Source organism: Salmo trutta, chromosome 31, assembly GCF_901001165.1.
Source record: "Salmo trutta chromosome 31, fSalTru1.1, whole genome shotgun sequence".
Lineage (NCBI taxonomy): Eukaryota > Metazoa > Chordata > Actinopteri > Salmoniformes > Salmonidae > Salmo > Salmo trutta.
The window spans coordinates 19,807,063-19,827,298 of record NC_042987.1 but is presented as its reverse complement, the minus strand read 5'-3'; the positions used below and the strand labels follow the sequence as shown (position 1 = coordinate 19,827,298).

The 20,236-nt window shown below is 41.7% G+C and overlaps 1 protein-coding gene across 1 annotated transcript; it reads left to right on the top strand.

Annotated features, from left to right (window-relative positions):
* Positions 1-7,939: 7,939 nt before the first annotated feature.
* LOC115169709 (cullin-1) lies at positions 7,940-19,319 on the top strand. Its single transcript, XM_029725607.1, has 22 exons — positions 7,940-8,154; positions 10,134-10,489; positions 10,740-10,917; positions 11,113-11,280; positions 11,375-11,425; positions 11,552-11,642; positions 11,745-11,908; positions 12,055-12,217; positions 12,943-13,073; positions 13,218-13,325; positions 13,420-13,526; positions 13,709-13,757; positions 15,861-15,992; positions 16,215-16,332; positions 16,520-16,596; positions 16,699-16,830; positions 17,080-17,172; positions 17,469-17,516; positions 17,637-17,719; positions 17,948-18,053; positions 18,226-18,339; positions 18,596-19,319. Exons 2-22 carry the CDS (start codon positions 10,350-10,352, stop codon positions 18,674-18,676), a joined length of 2,334 nt encoding a protein of 777 aa, XP_029581467.1. The 5' UTR covers positions 7,940-8,154; positions 10,134-10,349; the 3' UTR covers positions 18,677-19,319.
* The last annotated feature ends 917 nt before the right edge of the window (positions 19,320-20,236 follow it).

Sequence of the window (20,236 nt, the reverse complement as noted above, 5' to 3'; positions counted from 1 at the left end):
ACCTCACCCGTGAACAATCATCCCAGGATAATCACTCTATCTCTCTCGAAACTTTTTCTACAGAGGTGTCTGTTGATCAGACACTAGGTCGCATACGTCTACGACTATAAGCTATTTTCCAGGGGTCGTAAAACCCTAGTTAACAGACTATTTTTCTGTCGTTCCTTGCAATTATTGACTCTAATATCCTGTATCTCACTCCTCTATATTAGGTTTCCCTTCACAATGGATAATCAGACCTAAATGGACGCCCCCTTAAAGATCTGACTATCCCCTTATGTCTGTTGACCCTTTTTTACATTATCAGGTCTCACCATAAGCGCTAGTTTAGTTTTATGCAGTGGCCACAGTTGCCCAGGGTCATTACAGATCCTGTTTCGCCGTTTTTGAATTTATAACTATTTCCTGTCTTCCATTCACACAGAATACTTGGTTGCCTTTAAAAAAAAATTCTCTATGCGAACTTATAAAGACAGGTCACCAGCTATAAACTTCCCCGATTTCAGCGTCTAACACCCAGAGTACATTAAAATCCTCTAATCGCTCCTGCCTTTCACTCTCACATCAATCGCTTTTGCCTTTCACTCTCACATCAATCGTTTCATCATTTAATGCCAACATACAGGTGTACTACTCATTTCATCATGTAATGCAGACATACAGGTGTATTGCTCATTTCATCATGCAATGCAGACATACAGGTGCTATCACTCATTCATCATTTAATGTAATCATACAGGTGCTATTCCACAAAACAATGAATAAAGCGCACTGACCTTGTTATTTGCAGCTGAGGTTTTAATGTTGGTAAAATCTCGTCACCACCTCTGTCGCATACCAGTTTGCCACCAGCCTGTAAAGAACCCTCTGCAAGGGGCCAGGTCTTTGATCTACGGATATTTCATCCACCCGTGCACGGTTTCGGTGTCTTCCTGGACCGACAGGGGCAGATATTGAGATCCGGGCTCGAAGGACCAATTGTGAAAGGAATTTTCTATCCTAATGATAATAATTAACAATCAATAAGCCTTGACCAATTCCCAAGGTTTGTAAGACAATGGGTTAATAATTAGGCAAGGACTCAGCTTTCTGCAAAAGGTTCATTCGGCTTTATTCAGAGAACGTTCTGCCCAACATGCACAAAGATCTTTTTTTTATCCTCTCTCTCCGCTTACGCACACACCTCCACACCAACAGTAGATAACCTATGCACACACATACGCACAAACAGTAGGTGAACAGTATCTCTTCCTTGACCTCCCACCACTGTTCCAGCACTGCCTGTTCCTTTCCCCATAGATTAGGAGAACCTTGAAGGCTACTCCCGGTATCTCACACACACATGTCTACTGCTCCTTTGGGGCCACTAAATACACACACACACATTTCTCTCCCTCTCCAGCCTCTACTAGACTTTATGGGACTAACGTTCAGTACATTGATTATTCATTATCCATGCTACATAACTACTAATTCATAATGGATTATTGATTCATTTACCTTTATTAGATCATTCTCTTTTCACTTTCCCCTCTTTTCTTCTATTTTAAACCCACCTCTACCCCCTGTTTTAAGTTAATTTAATGCTGACCTGCAGTTGGCAATGTGGAACCACTGTGTTCTTTTGGCTTTGGATGTTAGGTCTTATGACCGAACAAACATAACATTTTAAGGTTTTACAGTATGGATTTCGTCTGCAGCAAGCATGCTTCTTTAGATGCTTTGCCTGCATACATTCGAACACAGTCATTATATGTAACAATATAGTTAAATAGATGGACATGTTCCCATGACCAGTTATAATAACGATTAACAAAATGTAATGAATATTTACGGTTGAACATTTGGAACTGGCTCCAATATACAGTAGGCATTTGAGATTTATGAAGTGCTGATCTTCTATAGAGCTCTATACTGAGAATAAAGGTTCTGACAGAGACTGTAGCTTCTGACCTGTAGAGTTTCTGACTGAGGGCCCCTCTTGTTCAACCCCTCAGTGCGGATTATGAAAAGGAGTCATCCTCCAGTGAAGATGATGATAGGGACAGGAGAAGGCTAAATGATGACCTCCTGGCTGAAGTGGCTAGTTTTCAGACCGGAAAATCCTGGTAACTGGCCCTGGTGAGTCACATCATGCACAACCCACTCTGTGTCTGTCTGTTTCTCTCTCCTGTCTGTATGTCTGTCTCTCTATCACTCTTTGTCTCTCTCTCTCCTCTCTCTCTGGCTCTCTCTCCGTCTCTCTCTCTCTTTGGCCCTCTCTCTCTCTCTCTGGCTCTCCCTCTCTGACTCTCTCTTTCTGGCTCTCTCTTTCTGGCTCTCTCCCTGTCTCTCTCTTTCTCTGGCTCTCAATTAAATTAAATTCAATTCAAGTGCTTTATTGGCATGGGAAACAAATGTTAACATTGCCAAAGCAAGTGTTCCCCAAGCAAGTGCTCTGTCTCTCTGGCTCCCTCTGTACCTCTCTCTGGCTCTCTCTCTCTCTCTGTCTCTCCCTCGCTCTGGCCTCCCCAACAGCCAGACAGAATACCCACCAACATCACAACACCTCCACCCGTCCTCAACAAAAGGTCAGTCCAACAGTAAATATAGGTCTAACTTCGCTAATTCCCTATCCAAGAAGACAACTAGATATCAGTTAACTGCACAAGACATCAAAGCGTTACAGGTAATGATTACTGTAATATTGGATGGTAAAACCTTGTAGCTAACCGGTTGTTGTCCTGTGTGGCTGTGTAAGCAGTGACTGAGCCCCCTACAGGATAACCCCATCGCTGCAGACGGTTCAGACAGACCTGCTGCCCCCTTTCCACCTGTACCAGCCCCTCGAGTGCATCTTGAAAGTGACTGAGGCCAAGCTGAATAAACTGGGCCAGAGGATCTCGGCTAAAGAGAAGGCCCAGATGCAGAATAAGATGATCCTCAATGAGCAGTTCACCAAAGAGTACATAAAGGCCTGAAGGATGACCCGGGGAAGCCCCTGCAGGCCAGCTTCGTGTCTTGGCCACCCAGCAGTCCAGACTTTAGTATGGCAGACTACCCCGACAGCTCCTGACCTGCTGAGGCTGATGGTGAGCCAGGAGCAGATGTTGGGGAAGAAGTTGACAGGCCTGGCAACCAGGCCCTCGATGGACTCATAGTGGCCTTCCCCGCACAGGACAACATCATGGCAGGTATGTGAGCAGTTACAGTAGAAGCTGGTTCTTCACATTCCTTAATTCTTCTATTAACAAAAAATAGGGACAGTGTTTGGTTTTCGGCAGACATAATGGGAGCCATCTCATCCAAAAAGTTGACTCAAGTTTGCCAAAAAGCACCTGGAAGAATCTGGATGATTATTAAGACTCTTGGAAGAATGTTCTATGGGCAGATGAGTCAAAAGTATATTTGACATTTTTTAGCAGACCCTCTTATCCAGAGCGACTTACAATAATGAGTGCATGGGTCCCATTGTCACTGGCGAAAACCTAACACTGCATTCCACAGTAAGAACCTTATACCAATGATCAAGAATGGTGGTGGTAGTGTGATGGTTTGGGGATGCTTTGCTGCCTCAGGACTTGCGTTAATAGAAGGATCCCTGAATTCTGCTCTGTATCAGAGAATTTTACAAGAGGATGTCAGGCCTTCCATCTCTGAGCTGAAGCTGAAGCACAGCTGGGTTATGCATCAAGACAATGATCCAATACACACAATCAAGTCTACATGAAAATGTCAAAAAGCAACAAATTTGAAGTTTTGGAATGGTCTAGTCAAAGATGTTGTGACTAGACTTGAAACAAGCAGTTCATGCTTGAAAACCCACATATGTCACTAAGTTAAAGTAGATCTGCATGCAAGAATAGGCCAAAATTCCTCTACAGCGATGTGAGAGACTTATCAACAAATACAGGAAGCATTTGGTTGCAATCATTGCAGTTAAAGGTGGCACAATCAGTTATTGAGTGTAAGGGGGCAAATACTTTTTCACACAGGGGAATAGGGTGTTGCATAACTGTTAATTAAATAAATCAAATAAGTATATATTTTTTGTAAACTCAGGTTCCCTTTATCTAATATTCGGGTTTGGTTGAAGATCTGATAACATTCAGTATCAAAAATATGCAAAAATACAGAAAATCAGAAATGTGGCAAATACTTTTTCACAGCACTGTATATCTGTGCCTTGACTATTAATTTTATGACATTCTCCACTGGGGCTTTATATTACCATTGAAATAAAACATACATAAAAAAACATACATGACAAATCATGACTCTTATTTTGAAATTGGAAATGCAGGACATATTTTGGAATGAAACTTACTGTTATTTTGAAAAGAAAAAATGATATAACTTTTTTTTGATACGATAAATCAAGGTACTATTATTTTGACATTGGAAATTGCATTACTTATGTTCATGACAAAGCAAGGGACTCCTATTTTGAAATTGGAAATTGCCCAGACTTTTATTTTGGCATGACAAATCCAGGGACTCTTATTTTGAAATAGGAAATTCGATTACTTATTTTCACATTTCCAATTGAGGCTCTTATTTTGACACCTGAAATCGCAGGACTTATTTTCAAATTGGAAATGCAAGACTAATATTTTTGCTTGACATATTTTAAAATCAGTAATGCTGGTATGACTTTTATTTTGGCATGATAAATTGGGGGACTCTTATTTTGAACTGTTATTTTCAACTGTACATCCAGCTCATAGTTACATCCTGCTGGGTGTAACGCTGGATGCTGGATGCTGGATGTACAGTTGAAGTCGGAAGTTTACATACACTTAGGTTGAAGTCATTAAAACAAATTTTTCAACTACTCCACACATTTCTTGTTAACAAACTATAGTCTTGGCAAGTCGGTTAGGACATCTACTTTGTGCACACAAGTCATTTTTCCAACAATTGTTTACAGACAGATTATTTCACTTATCATTCACTGTATCACAATTCCAGTGGGTCAGAAGTTTACATACGCTAAGTTGACTGTGCCTTTAAACAGCTTGGAAAATTCCAGAAAATTATGTCATGGCTTTAGAAGCTTCTGATAGGCTAAGTGACATCATATGAGTCAATTGGAGGTGTACCTGTGGATGTATTTCAAAGCCTACCTTCAAACTCAGTGCCCCTTCTGCTTGACATCATGGGAAAATCAAAAGAAATCAGCCAAGACCTCAGAAAAATAATTGTAGACCTCCACAAGTCTGGTTCATCCTTGGGAGCAATTTCCAAACGTCTGAAGATACCACGTTCATCTGTACAAAGAATAGTGCGCAAGTATAAACACCATGGGACCACGCAGCCGTCATACCGCTCAGGAAGGAGATGCGTTCTGTCTCCTAGAGATGAAGGTACTTTGGTGTGAAAAGTGCAAATCAATCCCAGAACAACAGCAAAGGACCTTGTGAAGATGCTGGAGGAAACAGGTACAAAAGTATCTATATCCACAGTAAAACGAGTCTTAAATTGCCATAACCTGAAAGGCCGCTCAGCAAGGAAGAAGCCACTGCTCCAAAACCGCCATAAAAAAGCCAGACTACGGTTTGCAACTGCACATGGGGACAAAGATCATACTTTTTGGAGAAATGTCCTCTGGTCTGATGAAACAAAAATAGAACTGTTTGGCCATAATGACCATCGTTATGTTTGGAGGAAAAAGGGGGAGGCTTGCAAGCCGAAGAACACCATCCCAACCGTGAAGCACGGGGGTGGCAGCATCATGTTGTGGGGGTGCTTTGCTGCAGGAGGGACTGGTGCACTAAACAAAATCATGAGGAAGGAAAATTATGTGGATATATTGAAGCAACATCTCAAGACATCAGTCAGGAAGTTAAAGCTTGGTCGCAAATGGGTCTTCCAAATGGACAATGACCCCAAGCATACTTCCAAAGTTGTGTCAAAATGGCTTAAGGACAACAAAGTCAAGGTATTGGAGTGGCCATCACAAAGCCCTGACTTCAATCCTATAGAAAATTTGTGGGCAGAACTGAAAAAGCGTGTGCAGCAGCTCTGTTAGGAGGAATGGGCCAAAATTCACACAATTTATTGTGGGAAGCTTGTGGAAGGCTACCCCAAACGTTTGCCCCAAGTTAAACAATTTAAAGGCAATGTTTCCAAATACTAATTGAGTGTATGTAAACTTCTTAACCACTGGGAATGTGATGAAATAAATAAAAGCTGAAATAAATCATTCTCTCTACGATTTTTCTGATGTTTCACATTCTTAAAATAAAGTGGTGATCCTAACTGACCTAAAACAGGGAATTTTTACTTGGATTAAATGTCAGGAATTGTGAAAAACTGAGTTTAAACGTAGTTTGCTAAGGTGTATGTAAACTTCCGACTTCAACTGTAAATCTGAGCCAGATGCTGGATGTAACGCTAAACTGGATGCTGGATGTAACTCTCAGCCGGATGGTGGATGTAACTGTGCCAGATGGTGGATGTAACTCTGAGCTAGATGTAACTCTGAGCTGGATGTAACGCTGAGCCGGATGGTGGATGTAACGCTGAGCCGGATGCTGGATGTAACTCTCAGCCGGATGCTGGATGTAACGTTGAGCTGGATGCTGGATGTAACTCTCAGCCGGATGGTGGATGTAACTGTGCCGGATGGTGGATGTAACTCTGTGCCGGATGCTGGATGTAACGCTGAGCTGGATGCTGGATGTAACTCTCAGCCGGATGCTGGATGTAACGCTGAGCTGGATGCTGGATGTAACTCTCAGCCGGATGCTGGATGTAACTCTCAGCCGGATGCTGGATGTAACGTTGAGCTGGATGCTGGATGTAACTCTCAGCTGTATGCTGGATGTAACTCTGAGTCGGCTGCTGGATATAACTCTGTGCTGGATGTTGGATGTAAGCATTTCCTGGTAAGGTCTATAACTGTTGTATTCGGGCTCCCGAGTGGCGCAGTTGTCTAAGGCACTGCATCGTAGTGCTAGAGGCGTCACTACAGACCCTGGTTTGATCCCGGGCTGTATCATAACCGGCTGTCTTTGGGAGTCCCATAGGGCAGCGCACAATTGGCCCAGCGTTGCCCGGGTTAGGGCAAGGTTTGGCCGGGGTAGGCCGGCATTGTAAATAAGAAATATTTCTAAACTGACTTGCCTAGTTAAATAAAGGTTAAATAAAAAATATAATCTAGAAAAAAGAAACGCACACCTATAAAGGCGAGGTGCTGGCTAGCGGAGCAGAACACTAGAAAATAAGGGAAAGCCGCACACTCTAAGAGCTCAGATGCAAAAATTTTAATAACCTTTTAAATAAATTAAATAAATTTTTGCATCTGAGCTCTTAGAGTGTGCGGCTTTCCCTTATTTTCTAAATAAAAAATATAATCATAAAAAAAAATTGACAAATAAAATTTGATTTGAAGTCTGAGCCGGATGTAACTCTCAGCTTGATGCTGTATGTAACTAACTCTGAGTCAGATGCTGGATATAACTGAGCTGGATGCTGAATGTTACTCTGAGCTGGACGTTGGATGCTGGATGTAACTGAGCTGGATGCTATGCAGGACATTTTATCTCTGAGCTGGATGCTATACTGGATGTAACATCAAGCATCCAGACCCAGCTCAGTGTTACAGATCCTACTGCCAAAATCCATCTTACTCAATTTTCTCCCACTGCCAGCCTTCCTCTCATAATAACATTTGGTGGTGAGTGGAAGGGGAACCATCTAGCTGATTGTAGCCTGGTTCATCAAACTATGCCAGAGCCAGACCGGTAAAACCATATTAAAATCACAGGATGTTTTAGAATATGACGACACGAATTGTTTTCTGTTGTAGTAGGGGTATACATCATTATCAATCAGTTTTCCTTAGAAGTTTGACATTCTCACAAACCAGGCTGTTGACATGGAACAAAATGGCCTTATTATCCGCCGACCGTATACGGAACGTTAAATTCCACACTCAAATTCCATGGGACATCTTTCTGTGAACGCAGATTTATAAAGTGTTATTTCTATACACTGCCGCAGCTATTGTTGTGGCAGTGAAAGTAAATCATTTAGAGGGAAAGGGGGATTTGTTTTGGGAAGGGGATTTTTCAATACTCTACTCGGATTATAAACGTAATATTTGTGTCTAATTTGCACTGTTTTCTTTGATTTGGAGCCAAGAACAAGCACTACTGCTACTGGACGATGGTAAACTAACGTCGGCTAGCTACGTTCGCTTGTTAGCTAGCTAGTACAGTAGCTAAGCATAGCTAGTTACACATCACCAGTGAACTTTGCTATTATTGTACCTATTTAGCTAGCTAGGTTAGCTAACTGGTTATACAAAAACTGAACGCGCACTAGACTATTTTGTGTTGTGTTTATACAGCGAACACCGACTGGCTGTCTTATCTCGGCTGCCTTCTGCGAACAGCTAACTTCGCTAGCTAGCATTGCGCCCGAACAACAGGCCTCATTTCTCGCGGTGACGTTAGTTAGTTAACTAACGTTAGTAATCTATATATCATGTTAGTACTAGCCAGTGCCCTATGTTAGCTAAATAACAGTTGTCAATCACAATGTGCAGTTTGTCTTGTTATCGAGTAGTTATTTGGTATTACTAGCTTGCTACATACACCTAGCAAATCATGCTAGTCCAAATCATTACTAACTGCTATTGTTGCTTACGCTTCACTGACCAGGTTAATATTAATGTACAGGTTTAGCCATGGCATGATAAAGCTAGTTAGTTACAAACTCAGAAGTTTCCCTGGATAGCTAGATCGTGCCGGAAGACTGTACAGGTGTTTATAGCCAGATAAAGTTACTGTAGCTAATGTTAGCTACAACGATGTTGCCTTTGGCTAGCTACCTACTAGTTATCAATATTAACAGTTGTGCAACTGACAGTGAGCTATGGAGCTAGCTAACAATAGACAGAGAATAGATATGTGACAACGTATTGCAAGCCAGGCATTCCGAGATTGTTGTTAGCTACCAGCTAAGTGACAATAATTTTGCCCAAACATAACGTTATTATCCCTTTGATCATGTAGCTTCCTCTTTGCTGCCAACTGTCCGAAGTTTCATTTGTTTATTTGTTGAACTGGATTAGTGTCACTGTTTGAGAACTTTGTTATGCAGCAAGCTACCTTTACTGCACATATACTAGTTCCCTCCATCCATAGCACCCACACCACTTTGAGAGGTTAGGCTACCTCTTTCTAGTGAGTTTTCTGCGTTATCTGCATCTGTTGCCATGGTTACAGAGAGCCAACCCTGTCTCTGATAAGATTATGAATAATTGAGCCTTGACTGAAGGAGTAACAAATTATCTTGAACAGTCGGTTATTAAACGATTAAGCCCACCAGTTATGTTACCATCTCATGTTTGTCATTCATGCAAAGTGCATGCAGTGTTTCTGCATTCAAGAAAAGTAATATTCTTATTAGATACATTTGTCTCTAGTAACCAAGGATATTATCATATGGTTGTATTCTAAGACTTGGTAGAATATAAATTAACATATTTGCATACATAAACACAGTAATGTAACAAGATCAGGTTAGGCCTACATCATTTTGAAATCATAATTCTGCGCTCTTGTCTCCTTTTAAATCATGGTTGTTCTTTTTCTTTGTAATTTCTCTACCTTCAATGTATTATTCAATTATACTTGAAGGATCTCCTTCTCCATGCCGGAAATCAGCCCCGCCATGCACATGGTAAACAGAAGCCGAGGGCAACAGGGTTTAGGTTTCAAGCTGAAGGAAAGCCCAATCCAGTCAGCCATATTCCCCCCAGGCAGCGCTGCACTGCGGTGGACAGGCACACTTACTGACACTGTATTAAAGTTACAATATTCAGGACCAGTGAAGGTCAGGCCCAGCTGCTAGGTCCTGATCAATGGGAGGCTAGAGTCCAATATAACACTGACTAGGCTAATCTCTTACAATGTGTCATACATTAGCACATGTCTAGAGAGCAGCTTTGTGTGGCAGGGGAATTATTCCAATCATTTTGGTGTGTAGTGTAGTCTATAATGGAAGCAGTTTCGAAAAAGTGCATATATTGAGCTAATTTATTTTTCCAACATTTTATCTTACACTTCAGAGTCTGCACTATGTGATTTATACAAATGTGTGCTCCTTTCTTACAATGTTTTTTGTTATGTGTGTGTTTGCAGGTCTCTTGGCAGGGTGCTCTCCTGATTTCTACTTGAAGGGGGTCTTCCAATATCGTCTGCCACTCTGAAGAGAAGACCCCACCTTGTCTTTGTTGGATTGTGGCCTCTCTCTTCATCACCTTATGGAGGAGTAGCTCTTGACAGTTTCATTACACGCGATAAAACAAAAAGTGACGCAGAGCAACTGAGAAGAGATCAACAACAAGCAAAGAGACAATGTCATCCAACAGAAGCCAGAACCCTCATGGGCTGAAACAGATTGGCCTAGACCAGATCTGGGACGACCTGCGAGCAGGAATACAGCAGGTGTACACCAGACAGAGCATGGCCAAAGCACGATACATGGAACTCTACACGTATCCTTCCACATAGATGCACTGCGAGGCTTCTTTGACTAATGTACTTCCCGGTGTGTGTTTATTAAGGAGCATAGCTAACGGATGGTTTCTATGCCTGGTTAGTCAAACAAAATGGCGAAGCTGGAAAAAATGCATTTTCTGTTTTTATGGCACAGGTTTGCATCAGTTTGAAGCATTATTGGGGATTATCCATTTGTCAGTATTTTCAGTTTCTACATTTATGTTGTTGCCTTAACCCACCACCCAGACATGTTTATAACTACTGTACCAGTGTGCACCAGTCCAATCAGGCCCGTGGGGCAGGGCCCCCGCCATCCAAGCCCTCCAAAAAGGCCCCCACCCCAGGAGGGGCCCAGTTTGTGGGCCTGGAGCTCTACAAGAGACTCAAGGAATTCCTCAAGAACTACCTGACCAACCTGCTCAAGGTAATGAATGCTCTTTCCTGTACCCTTTTAAATGGACTGAGGTCAATGAAGTGACTGAATTAATTGAATACTGGTTAATTCTCATAAGCCCTTTCAAAAGAGGTTAAAGGAAGCATATGAAATATCCTACCACATTTGCATGCTTATCTTTAACTAAATATCAGTCTTCTCCCTCTCTTTTCTCTTCATCTGTAGGATGGAGAAGACCTGATGGATGAGAGTGTATTAAAGTTCTACACACAGCAGTGGGAAGACTACAGATTTTCCAGCAAAGTGCTGAATGGTATCTGTGCCTACCTCAACCGGCACTGGGTCCGCCGCGAGTGTGATGAGGGGCGCAAAGGGATCTATGAAATCTACTCCGTAAGACGAAAGACAATACATTTCTTAACCCAGATCTCATCTTAGATGGTTTTCTCAACCGTATGCCTCGCCCCATCCTTTCTTCTCCTTTCAGCTCGCTTTGGTGACATGGAGGGAATGCCTTTTCAGACCTTTGAATAAACAAGTGAGTATCCCCTCCGATCAGCTGTGGAAAAGTTATTCCCAGTCTTAGTTGATTAGTGAGTAGATTGTGATAATGTACATTTTGTTGAAGGCATTTACCCTACATTTATTTCCCCCCGCAACTAAGGTCACAAATGCTGTATTGAAGCTCATCGAGAAGGAACGTAACGGAGAGACCATCAACACCAGGCTTATCAGTGGAGTCGTCCAATCCTATGGTAGGTCCTGGCATATTTTAGTTGTGTGTTGGTCAACCAATATGAAACTATTGTGCAAAATCTAATTTCATGGCGCTGACAGTGGAGTTGTGTGTCTTTTAGTTGAGTTGGGCCTCAATGAGGATGATGCCTTTGCCAAAGGCCCCACATTGTCGGTCTACAAAGAATACTTTGAGACTCAGTTCTTGGCGGACACCGAGCGCTTCTACACACGAGAGAGCACAGAGTTCCTGCAACAAAACCCTGTTACTGAGTACATGAAGAAGGTAGGTCATCAAACCTGTGCATCAAGCTAAATAGTAGCTGTATCTGTGGCTTTTGTTTAGTGTAAAAATGTTAACCGAATCCTTCTTTCTCTCTCCATCTCTATCCGTCTCCCTCTGCTCTCTTTTTCTCCTTCTCTGTCTCTCAGGCGGAGGCACGTCTTTTGGAGGAGCAGCGGAGGGTGCAAGTGTACCTCCATGAGAGCACGCAGGACGAGCTGGCCCGCAAGTGTGAGCAGGTGCTCATCGAGAAGCACTTGGAGATTTTCCACACAGAGTTCCAGAATCTTCTTGACGCTGACAAAAATGAAGGTACAGAGGAGAGTCCAGATGGCAATTGCCAGACTTGCCTTTTTGCTTTGTGTACTTTCCATAAATTTGTACACAGTGTACAAAACATTAGGAACACCTGCTCATTCCATGACAGACTGACCAGATGAAAGCTATGGTCCCTTACTGATGTCTCTTGTTAAATCCACTTCAATCAGTGTAGATGAAGGGGAAACAAATGCATTTAAAGAAAGATTTTTAAGCCTTGAGACAATTGAGACATGGATTGTGAATGTTCAACATTCAGTGGGTGAATGGGCAAGACAAAATATTTAAGTGTCTTTGAACAGGGCATGGTAGTAGGTGCCAGGCCCACCGGTTTGAGTGTGTCAAGAACTGCAACATTGCTGGGTTTTTCACACTCAAAGGTTTCCGGTGTGTATCAAGAATGGTCCACCAACCAAAGGACATCCATTCAACAACTTAACACTGAAACTGTGGGAAGCATTGCAGTCAACATGGGCCAGCATTCCTGTGGAACGCTTTTGACACCTTGTAGAGTCCATGCCCTGACGAATTGAGGCTTTCCTGAGGGCAAAACTCAATATTAGGAAGGTGTTTCTAATGCTTTGTACACTCAGTGTATGTACTTCTATATGTACATTTACTGTATATGTACTTTCCATGTGAGCTTTGGCTGTGTAAATGTATGTTTGTGGTTATCACCATTTATTCTCATATATATATATATATATATCTCTGTGTAGACCTTGGGCGGATGTACAATTTGGTGTCCCGGATCACTGATGGGTTGGGAGAGCTGAAAAAACTCCTGGAGACGCACATATACAACCAGGGCCTTGCTGCTATAGAGAAGTGTGGAGAAGCGGCTCTCAATGTAAGAACTAGGGTGGATAAAATAGTGACATTTACGCATACTTTTTACCCAAAGGTTCACATCTTTATTGGATTCTTCTGAGACACTCTCTCCAGTTCACTTGGGTTATCCTTGACTTTCTTGTTTTCATTTACTTCACCACAGGATCCCAAAATGTATGTCCAGACCATCTTAGACGTCCACAAAAAGTATAATGCTTTAGTAATGTCAGCGTTCAACAACGACGCTGGTTTTGTTGCTGCTCTGGACAAGGTATGGTCAAATTTGACTATATTTTGTGGTGTAAGAGGTTTTCATGTGGTGTCACGCACACTGTTGCTGTTAAGTTTGAATAGTTTTTTTCCAGGCCTGTGGACGCTTCATAAACAACAATGCTGTGACCAAGATGGTACAGTCGTCCAGCAAATCCCCAGAGCTGCTGGCTAGATACTGTGACTCTCTGCTGAAGAAGAGGTGTGTCACTCAGTCTCTCCTCTGATGCATTCACCCAATACATAACTCCAGACCCACAGTTTGATATTCAAGTCTACGCACGCCTGAGGGCAGTAGCCTGCACTCCAGTATTGCTATTGACGTTTGTTCTGAAATGGTTCACATTGACATTGATTTTAAATGAAATTCTTTATTTCGCACAGCTCAAAGAACCCAGAGGAGGCAGAGCTGGAAGACACACTAAACCAAGTGGTAAGTTGGGGGACTGCTTTTTCTCAAGTGTTCAGCTGTCACACTGGCCATGTCTGAATACCCATACTAGCGTACTACATACTTAAACTGCATATTATGCACTCATCGTCGCATACTATTCAGCACATACTGTTTAGTAAAAATGTATGCAGTATGCCACGGCCGCCATGCAGTAGCGACTCCTGACTGGCTGAGTAGGTGAGGTGGGTCAACAGACATGAGGTGCGTTCGGTTAGTTTAAACGTTTGCCACATTGCGGAATGGTTGGTACTGAAAGACACGTTTCCCAAAACGTTCTTGAACGGACTTTGAGGTACGTTTGGTGGGTGTGTCGAGGTGTGGCTTGAAGCAATGAGTGACGTATTTAATGGGCAGTGGCCAGGCTGACAGCGTTCCCCAACCCACAACCCAACTCCTCACGGTTTTTCAACTGGTCGTTCAGTACGGAATCTCGTTTCCTTTCAATTGAATGTTCCAGAACGTAAAGATGTACTGACCGTGGCCCTGCATCGCATTAACGAGCCTGACAATAGCTAATTTCCAATTTGATTAATTTCTCTAAACGCTGAGTAGAGTAGGAATGGAGTTATAGGCCTACTCAGGCTGGTTAAAGACAGACTATTACATTCAATCTTTACCGTAGCCCATATAGTCCATCTATCATATTTATACTGAACAAAAATATAAACGCAACATGCAACAATTTCAAAGATTTTACTGTTACAGTACATATCAGTCAACTTAAATAAATTAGGACCTAATCTATGGATTTTGCATGACTGGGAATACAGTTATGCATCTGTTGTTCACAGATACCTAAAAAAAACTGGGCCTCACAAGGAGTCTTAGGATCTCGTCACGGTATTTTTGTGCTTTCAAATTACCAATCGATAAAATGCAATTGTGTCATTGTCTGTAGCTTATGCCTGCCCATACCATAAACCCACCACCACGGGGCACTCTGTTCAAAACGTTGACATTAGCAAACTGCTCACCCACACGACGCCATACACATGGTCTGTGGTTGTGAGGCTGGTTGGAATTACTGCCAAATTCTCTAAAACGATGTTAGAGGCGGCTTATGGTAGAGAAATTAACATTAAATTCTCTGGCAACAGCTTTGGTGGACATTCCTGCAGTCAGCATGCCAATTGTATGCTCTCTCAAAACTTGAGACATCTGTGGCATTGTGTTGTGACAAAAATGCACATTTGAGTGCCTTTTTATTGTCCCCAACATAAGGTGCCCCTGTGTAGTGATCAATAATCATCTTGTTGATATGCCACACCTGTCAGGTGGATGGATTATCTTGGCAAAGGAGAAATGATCACTAACAGGGAAGTTATCAAATTTGTGCACAACATTTGAGAGAAGTAAGCTTTTTGTTCGTATGAAACATTTCTGGGATCTTTTATTTCAGCTAATGAAAACATGGGACCAGCACTTTACATGTTGCGTTTACATTTTTGTTCAGTGTAAAAAGGACTGAAGACAAAAAATTATAATTTGGTTCCATTTCAGCATGTTTATTAGTGAAACCAAAGTGCTGTAACATATATAAATTAAATAGCCTATTACACGCACAAACTTTTCGGATGTTCAAATCAAAATGCTATTGCACAAAAAACATGGACAGCAACATAATAAACTAAAGCACTGATCATTGGGAACAAGATCAGAATGACTGCTAAGGCTTGATCCATAAATAATTAATTCGGTAGCCTAGCCTACAAAACGAAAACAATCCATATGTTCAAATCAAAAGGCCTGATTAACATGACATCAACAACGCAGCCACATCCTGAGTCCCCGGTGCCATCACACTCAGAAATCAAAGGATGGTTTAGTATTTCGTTTAAAAGCTCTGACGACAGCCAAGAGACCAATAAACACTTTAATGAGAAAACACGGCCACTGGTACTTCATCTGGTTATCTGGAGCCGACAGGATGAAAACTGGGACTTCCACAACTGCCTGCCCTCCATTACAGACCCAATCTCCCCCCCTCCTTCAGCCTGATGTTGTATTTTAGTTGGTTTACAGTATGTGACGTGATCTCTATTCACAACTCTATATCTAACTGTTATGTGTTATCTTCCCTAGATGGTGGTCTTTAAGTACATAGAGGACAAAGATGTGTTCCAGAAGTTCTACGCCAAGATGCTGGCTAAGCGTTTAGTCCATCAGAACAGCGCCAGTGACGATGCTGAAGCCAGTATGATCTCCAAACTGAAGGTAGTACACAACTGAAATATTGTTCACCTCATGACAATGCCTTTAATTGCCTTGAAACACATTTGATCAGTTTGCAGATTTTATTGTGATATTGCCATTGCATTTTGATTGGTTTGTTGAATTACAATCCGTAAGATATTCGCTGGTTGCTCAGTGTTTGGACTGTGTTTTACCTGGGATCACCCCTGTTTTAATGGTATGTCCTGCCCTCTTTCCCAACAGCAAGCTTGCGGCTTCGAGTACACCTCTAAACTCCAGCGCATGTTCCAGGACATCGGCGTCAGCAAAGACCTAAATGAACAATTCAAAAAGCACCTCACCAACTCTGAGCCTTTGGACTGTGAGTAAAAGGAGAGTTTCCAGATTCTGGGATTCATTATGACAGAAAGGAGTTTATTGGAAACTCGGTTACTGAGATTAATCTACAGCCCTGTGTTATCCTAACCAAACTGTAAAACAAAGAATCTCTTTGAAACAAAGAACTATGGTAAGAAGATTGCTGATCTGTTTGTGTGTCTATATCCCAGTGGACTTCAGCATTCAGGTCCTCAGTTCTGGTTCCTGGCCCTTCCAGCAGTCCTGTACATTTGCTTTGCCCTCTGAGGTAAGACACACTAACGGATCTCCTCCACAGTGACCCAATTAACTGACATTGATCCCTGTTTACTCACCGTTCTCTCTTTTCTTCACTCCTGCCCTCATTCAGCTGGAGAGGAGTTACCAAAGGTTCACGGCCTTCTACGCCAGCAGACACAGCGGGCGCAAGCTGACCTGGCTCTACCACCTGTCCAAAGGAGAGCTGGTCACCAACTGCTTTAAGAACAGATACACTCTACAGGCGAGTACAGCTGTTGTCTCTCTGGTCAAATAAAATGCAATAATGTCCTTTCAGACTCTCACAAGTTGTGAATATTCATTAATCAACCAACATTGTTGAACAAACATACTGGAGCGTACTGCTGTGTGCTCGCTGTCAACAAGCAAACAATTCCACAAATCAACCATATGCATGGAGCTGAGTTGCCGTTGTATCCTGTACTGTAAGATGGTTTTGACGTATTCCCTGTTGCTCCTCCTGTCCTCCCAGGCTTCTACCTTCCAGATGGCCATCTTACTACAATACAACACTGAGGACGTCTACACAGTGCAGCAGCTCACTGACAGCACGCAGATCAAGATAGTGAGTACTGACAACTCTAAGGGATCCAGTATACCATCGAGGACCACTTTGGAAACAAACGTTTTAATGAATACTTTCAAGTGATATCCTCTGGGTCCACATTGTACATTTGTTGTATTTGTCTGTTACTCAAAATAAATGTAATTCAAATGTTACTGTCAGACAGACCATTCTCTTTGATGGATGGTTTTTCAAATGAAGATGTTATGCTGTGATGTGTAGATATAAGCTGAAAGCAACAGCCCACTAATTTGCGTCATACATTTTGATGAAGGTTTGTTTTTTCCCCCCAACAGGACATTTTGGTACAAGTGTTGCAAATCTTGTTGAAGTCCAAATTGCTGGTAAGTTTTGTGCCTCTTATTAGCAGTTAGACAGAAACAGCTCCAGTTTATAGGGAATCACCATTCAGCACTGTAGAGTCTCTTTGAAAGTTTGGACCTAAGCCATGTTCTTTTGTCCAGGTCCTGGAGGATGAGAATGCAAATGTGGATGAAGTGGAGTTCAAACCAGACACCTTAATAAAACTCTTCCTGGGATACAAAAAGTGAGTGATGACACTCACCATGGCTGTTTCCAAATGTCACCCTATTCCCTATATTGTGCACTACGTAGGGAATGGAGTGCCATTTGGGATGTAGCCCATGTTATCAGTGTAGATCAGAACTGTACAAATGGTGTAAAAAAAATATGTTCATCATTCTTATGATGTTACTGTACTGTATCGATTCCATGAACTGTTGCTGATAGCAGGTTTTGATTTTAATCTTGACAGCAAGAAACTTCGGGTGAACATTAACGTGCCAATGAAGACAGAGCAGAAGCAGGAGCAGGAAACCACTCACAAGAACATAGAGGAGGACAGGAAACTGCTAATACAGGTACACTGTCCATCATCATGCTCTTCTGTTTCACTGACATTTACACACACTCAAGCACTCGTTAACACTCACAAAAATCGATGTTTATCATCCATCGTGCACAAATGACTGGCTCTAGTCTAGAATATTGTTGTTTAAGGCTGTTCTGTTGTATTCCTCCACCCTACTGCAGGCAGCCATCGTGAGAATCATGAAGATGCGTAAAGTGCTGAAACATCAGCAGCTCCTGGCAGAGGTTCTGAACCAGCTGTCATCCAGGTTTAAACCAAGAGTCCCCGTCATCAAGGTAAATTATGCATTCGATTAGGGAACATTAGATGGCAATTTACTTTGCGACTCCAGAGGATTTCATGGAACCACATACTGTAAATGCAACACCTGCCATGGTAGGAACGGTCTTGTTTGTCTTTCAGAAATGTAACAAATCTATACTGTGTTTTTACATTATGGTTGTTTCCTGTAGGTTTATGGAAACCACTTTCTCTATGCAACATCTGCCGTGTTAGTAATGGTAATAATGGTCATGTGTGTTTGTCTATCAGAAATGCATCGACATCCTGATAGAGAAGGAGTACCTGGAGCGTGTCGACGGAGAGAAAGACACTTACAGCTACTTGGCTTAAAACCTTTTCATTGTTCTCCACCCTTCCTCCTTTCTTTTTTTTAAGTTGTTTCTTGAGTAATAAACATCATTCTTTTTGACATTTGGCCAATGTTGTCAGGAATGCGAGCACCGAAGGAGAAAAATAAAAAACATAAAGAAGAATGAAAAGTCTTCTGAATCATCAAGGTGGTTGCTAAAGCTGGACTTCCCTTTAAACTCTGAGATTATGGGATAGCTGCTCGCCCAGTGTTTGTTTGAAGATCCCATCTGAACTGCTCAGGTTCGACAGATACATTTTGATATGTAAATATGGACAGAGACCTTTACCCCTTTATCTTGCAAAGTTAACATTACAAAAAAAACAATCAAAACCCTTCACACCGAGGGTTGCATGCTACTGCCTATCTGCATTTAAGGAGCAAAAAGACGTAATAGGGGAGAAGCTATTAAGACACTGCTGCGTTACGTGGCAGGAGCAAATGAAGAACGTGTTTTTAAAAAAAAAAGATGAGCAATTTTAGCTGCACTTCCAGAGCGCGATCTGTGTGTTTGAAAAAGGCCCTTAGAAGTGTAATCTGCATTGTTACCTGCTACCAGAAAACCATTTGTATAGTGTGGTTCACTTTTTTTTATGTGGTAAATAAAAGTTAAAGGTTTCTGTATGCCCTCTGATGGTCTTTCTTCCTTCAAAACTGATGTATAAGTTTGGATGATATGTTAGACATTAATGGATATATGCTGTGCACTGAATTTATGCTCTGTGCTCAGGCTGTCACTTTGGGGGCCAGGGCCATCATATAATTGGAGGTGTAGGCCTGCAGGGATGAAAAATCATGTCACCTGGATATTTTAAGTCAGTGCTGGTTACTTGACATTACAATCCAGAAATGACATAGCTGTTCTTCACCAGTCATTTGTTAACTGTTAAGCTCAAATAAAGCTTGTTGTCAACAGGATAAATTGGGATTTTGTGGGTATTAGAACTGAAGGTTGCTACATGATCAGCTTTCATCAGAATGTACATCAATATCACTGCAAACTAGCATTGATGTAAAGTACTTAAGTAAAACTACTTGAAAGTACTACTTAAGTAGTTTTTGGGGGGGTATCTGTACTTTACTATTTATATTTTTGACAACTTTATACTTTTACTTCACTACATTCTTAAAGAAAATTATGTACTTTTTACTCCGTACATTTTCTTTGACACCCAAAAGTACTCGTTATGTTTTGAATGCTTAGCAGGACAGGAAAATTGTATAATTCACACACTTATTAAGAGAACATCCCTGGTCATCCCTACTGCCTCTGACCTGGCGGACTCACTAAACACATGCTTGGTTTGTAAATGATGTCTGGTTGGAGTGTGCCCCTGGCTTTCCGTAAATAAAAAAAGAAAAGAAAATGGTGCTATCTGGTTAGCTTAATATAAGGAATTTGAAATGATTTATACTTTTACTTTTGATACTTAAGTATATTTTAGCAATACTTTTAGACTGACTCAAGTAGGATTTTACTGGGTGACTCACATTTACTTGAGTCATTTTCCTTTACAGTATTTTTATAATGACAATTGGGT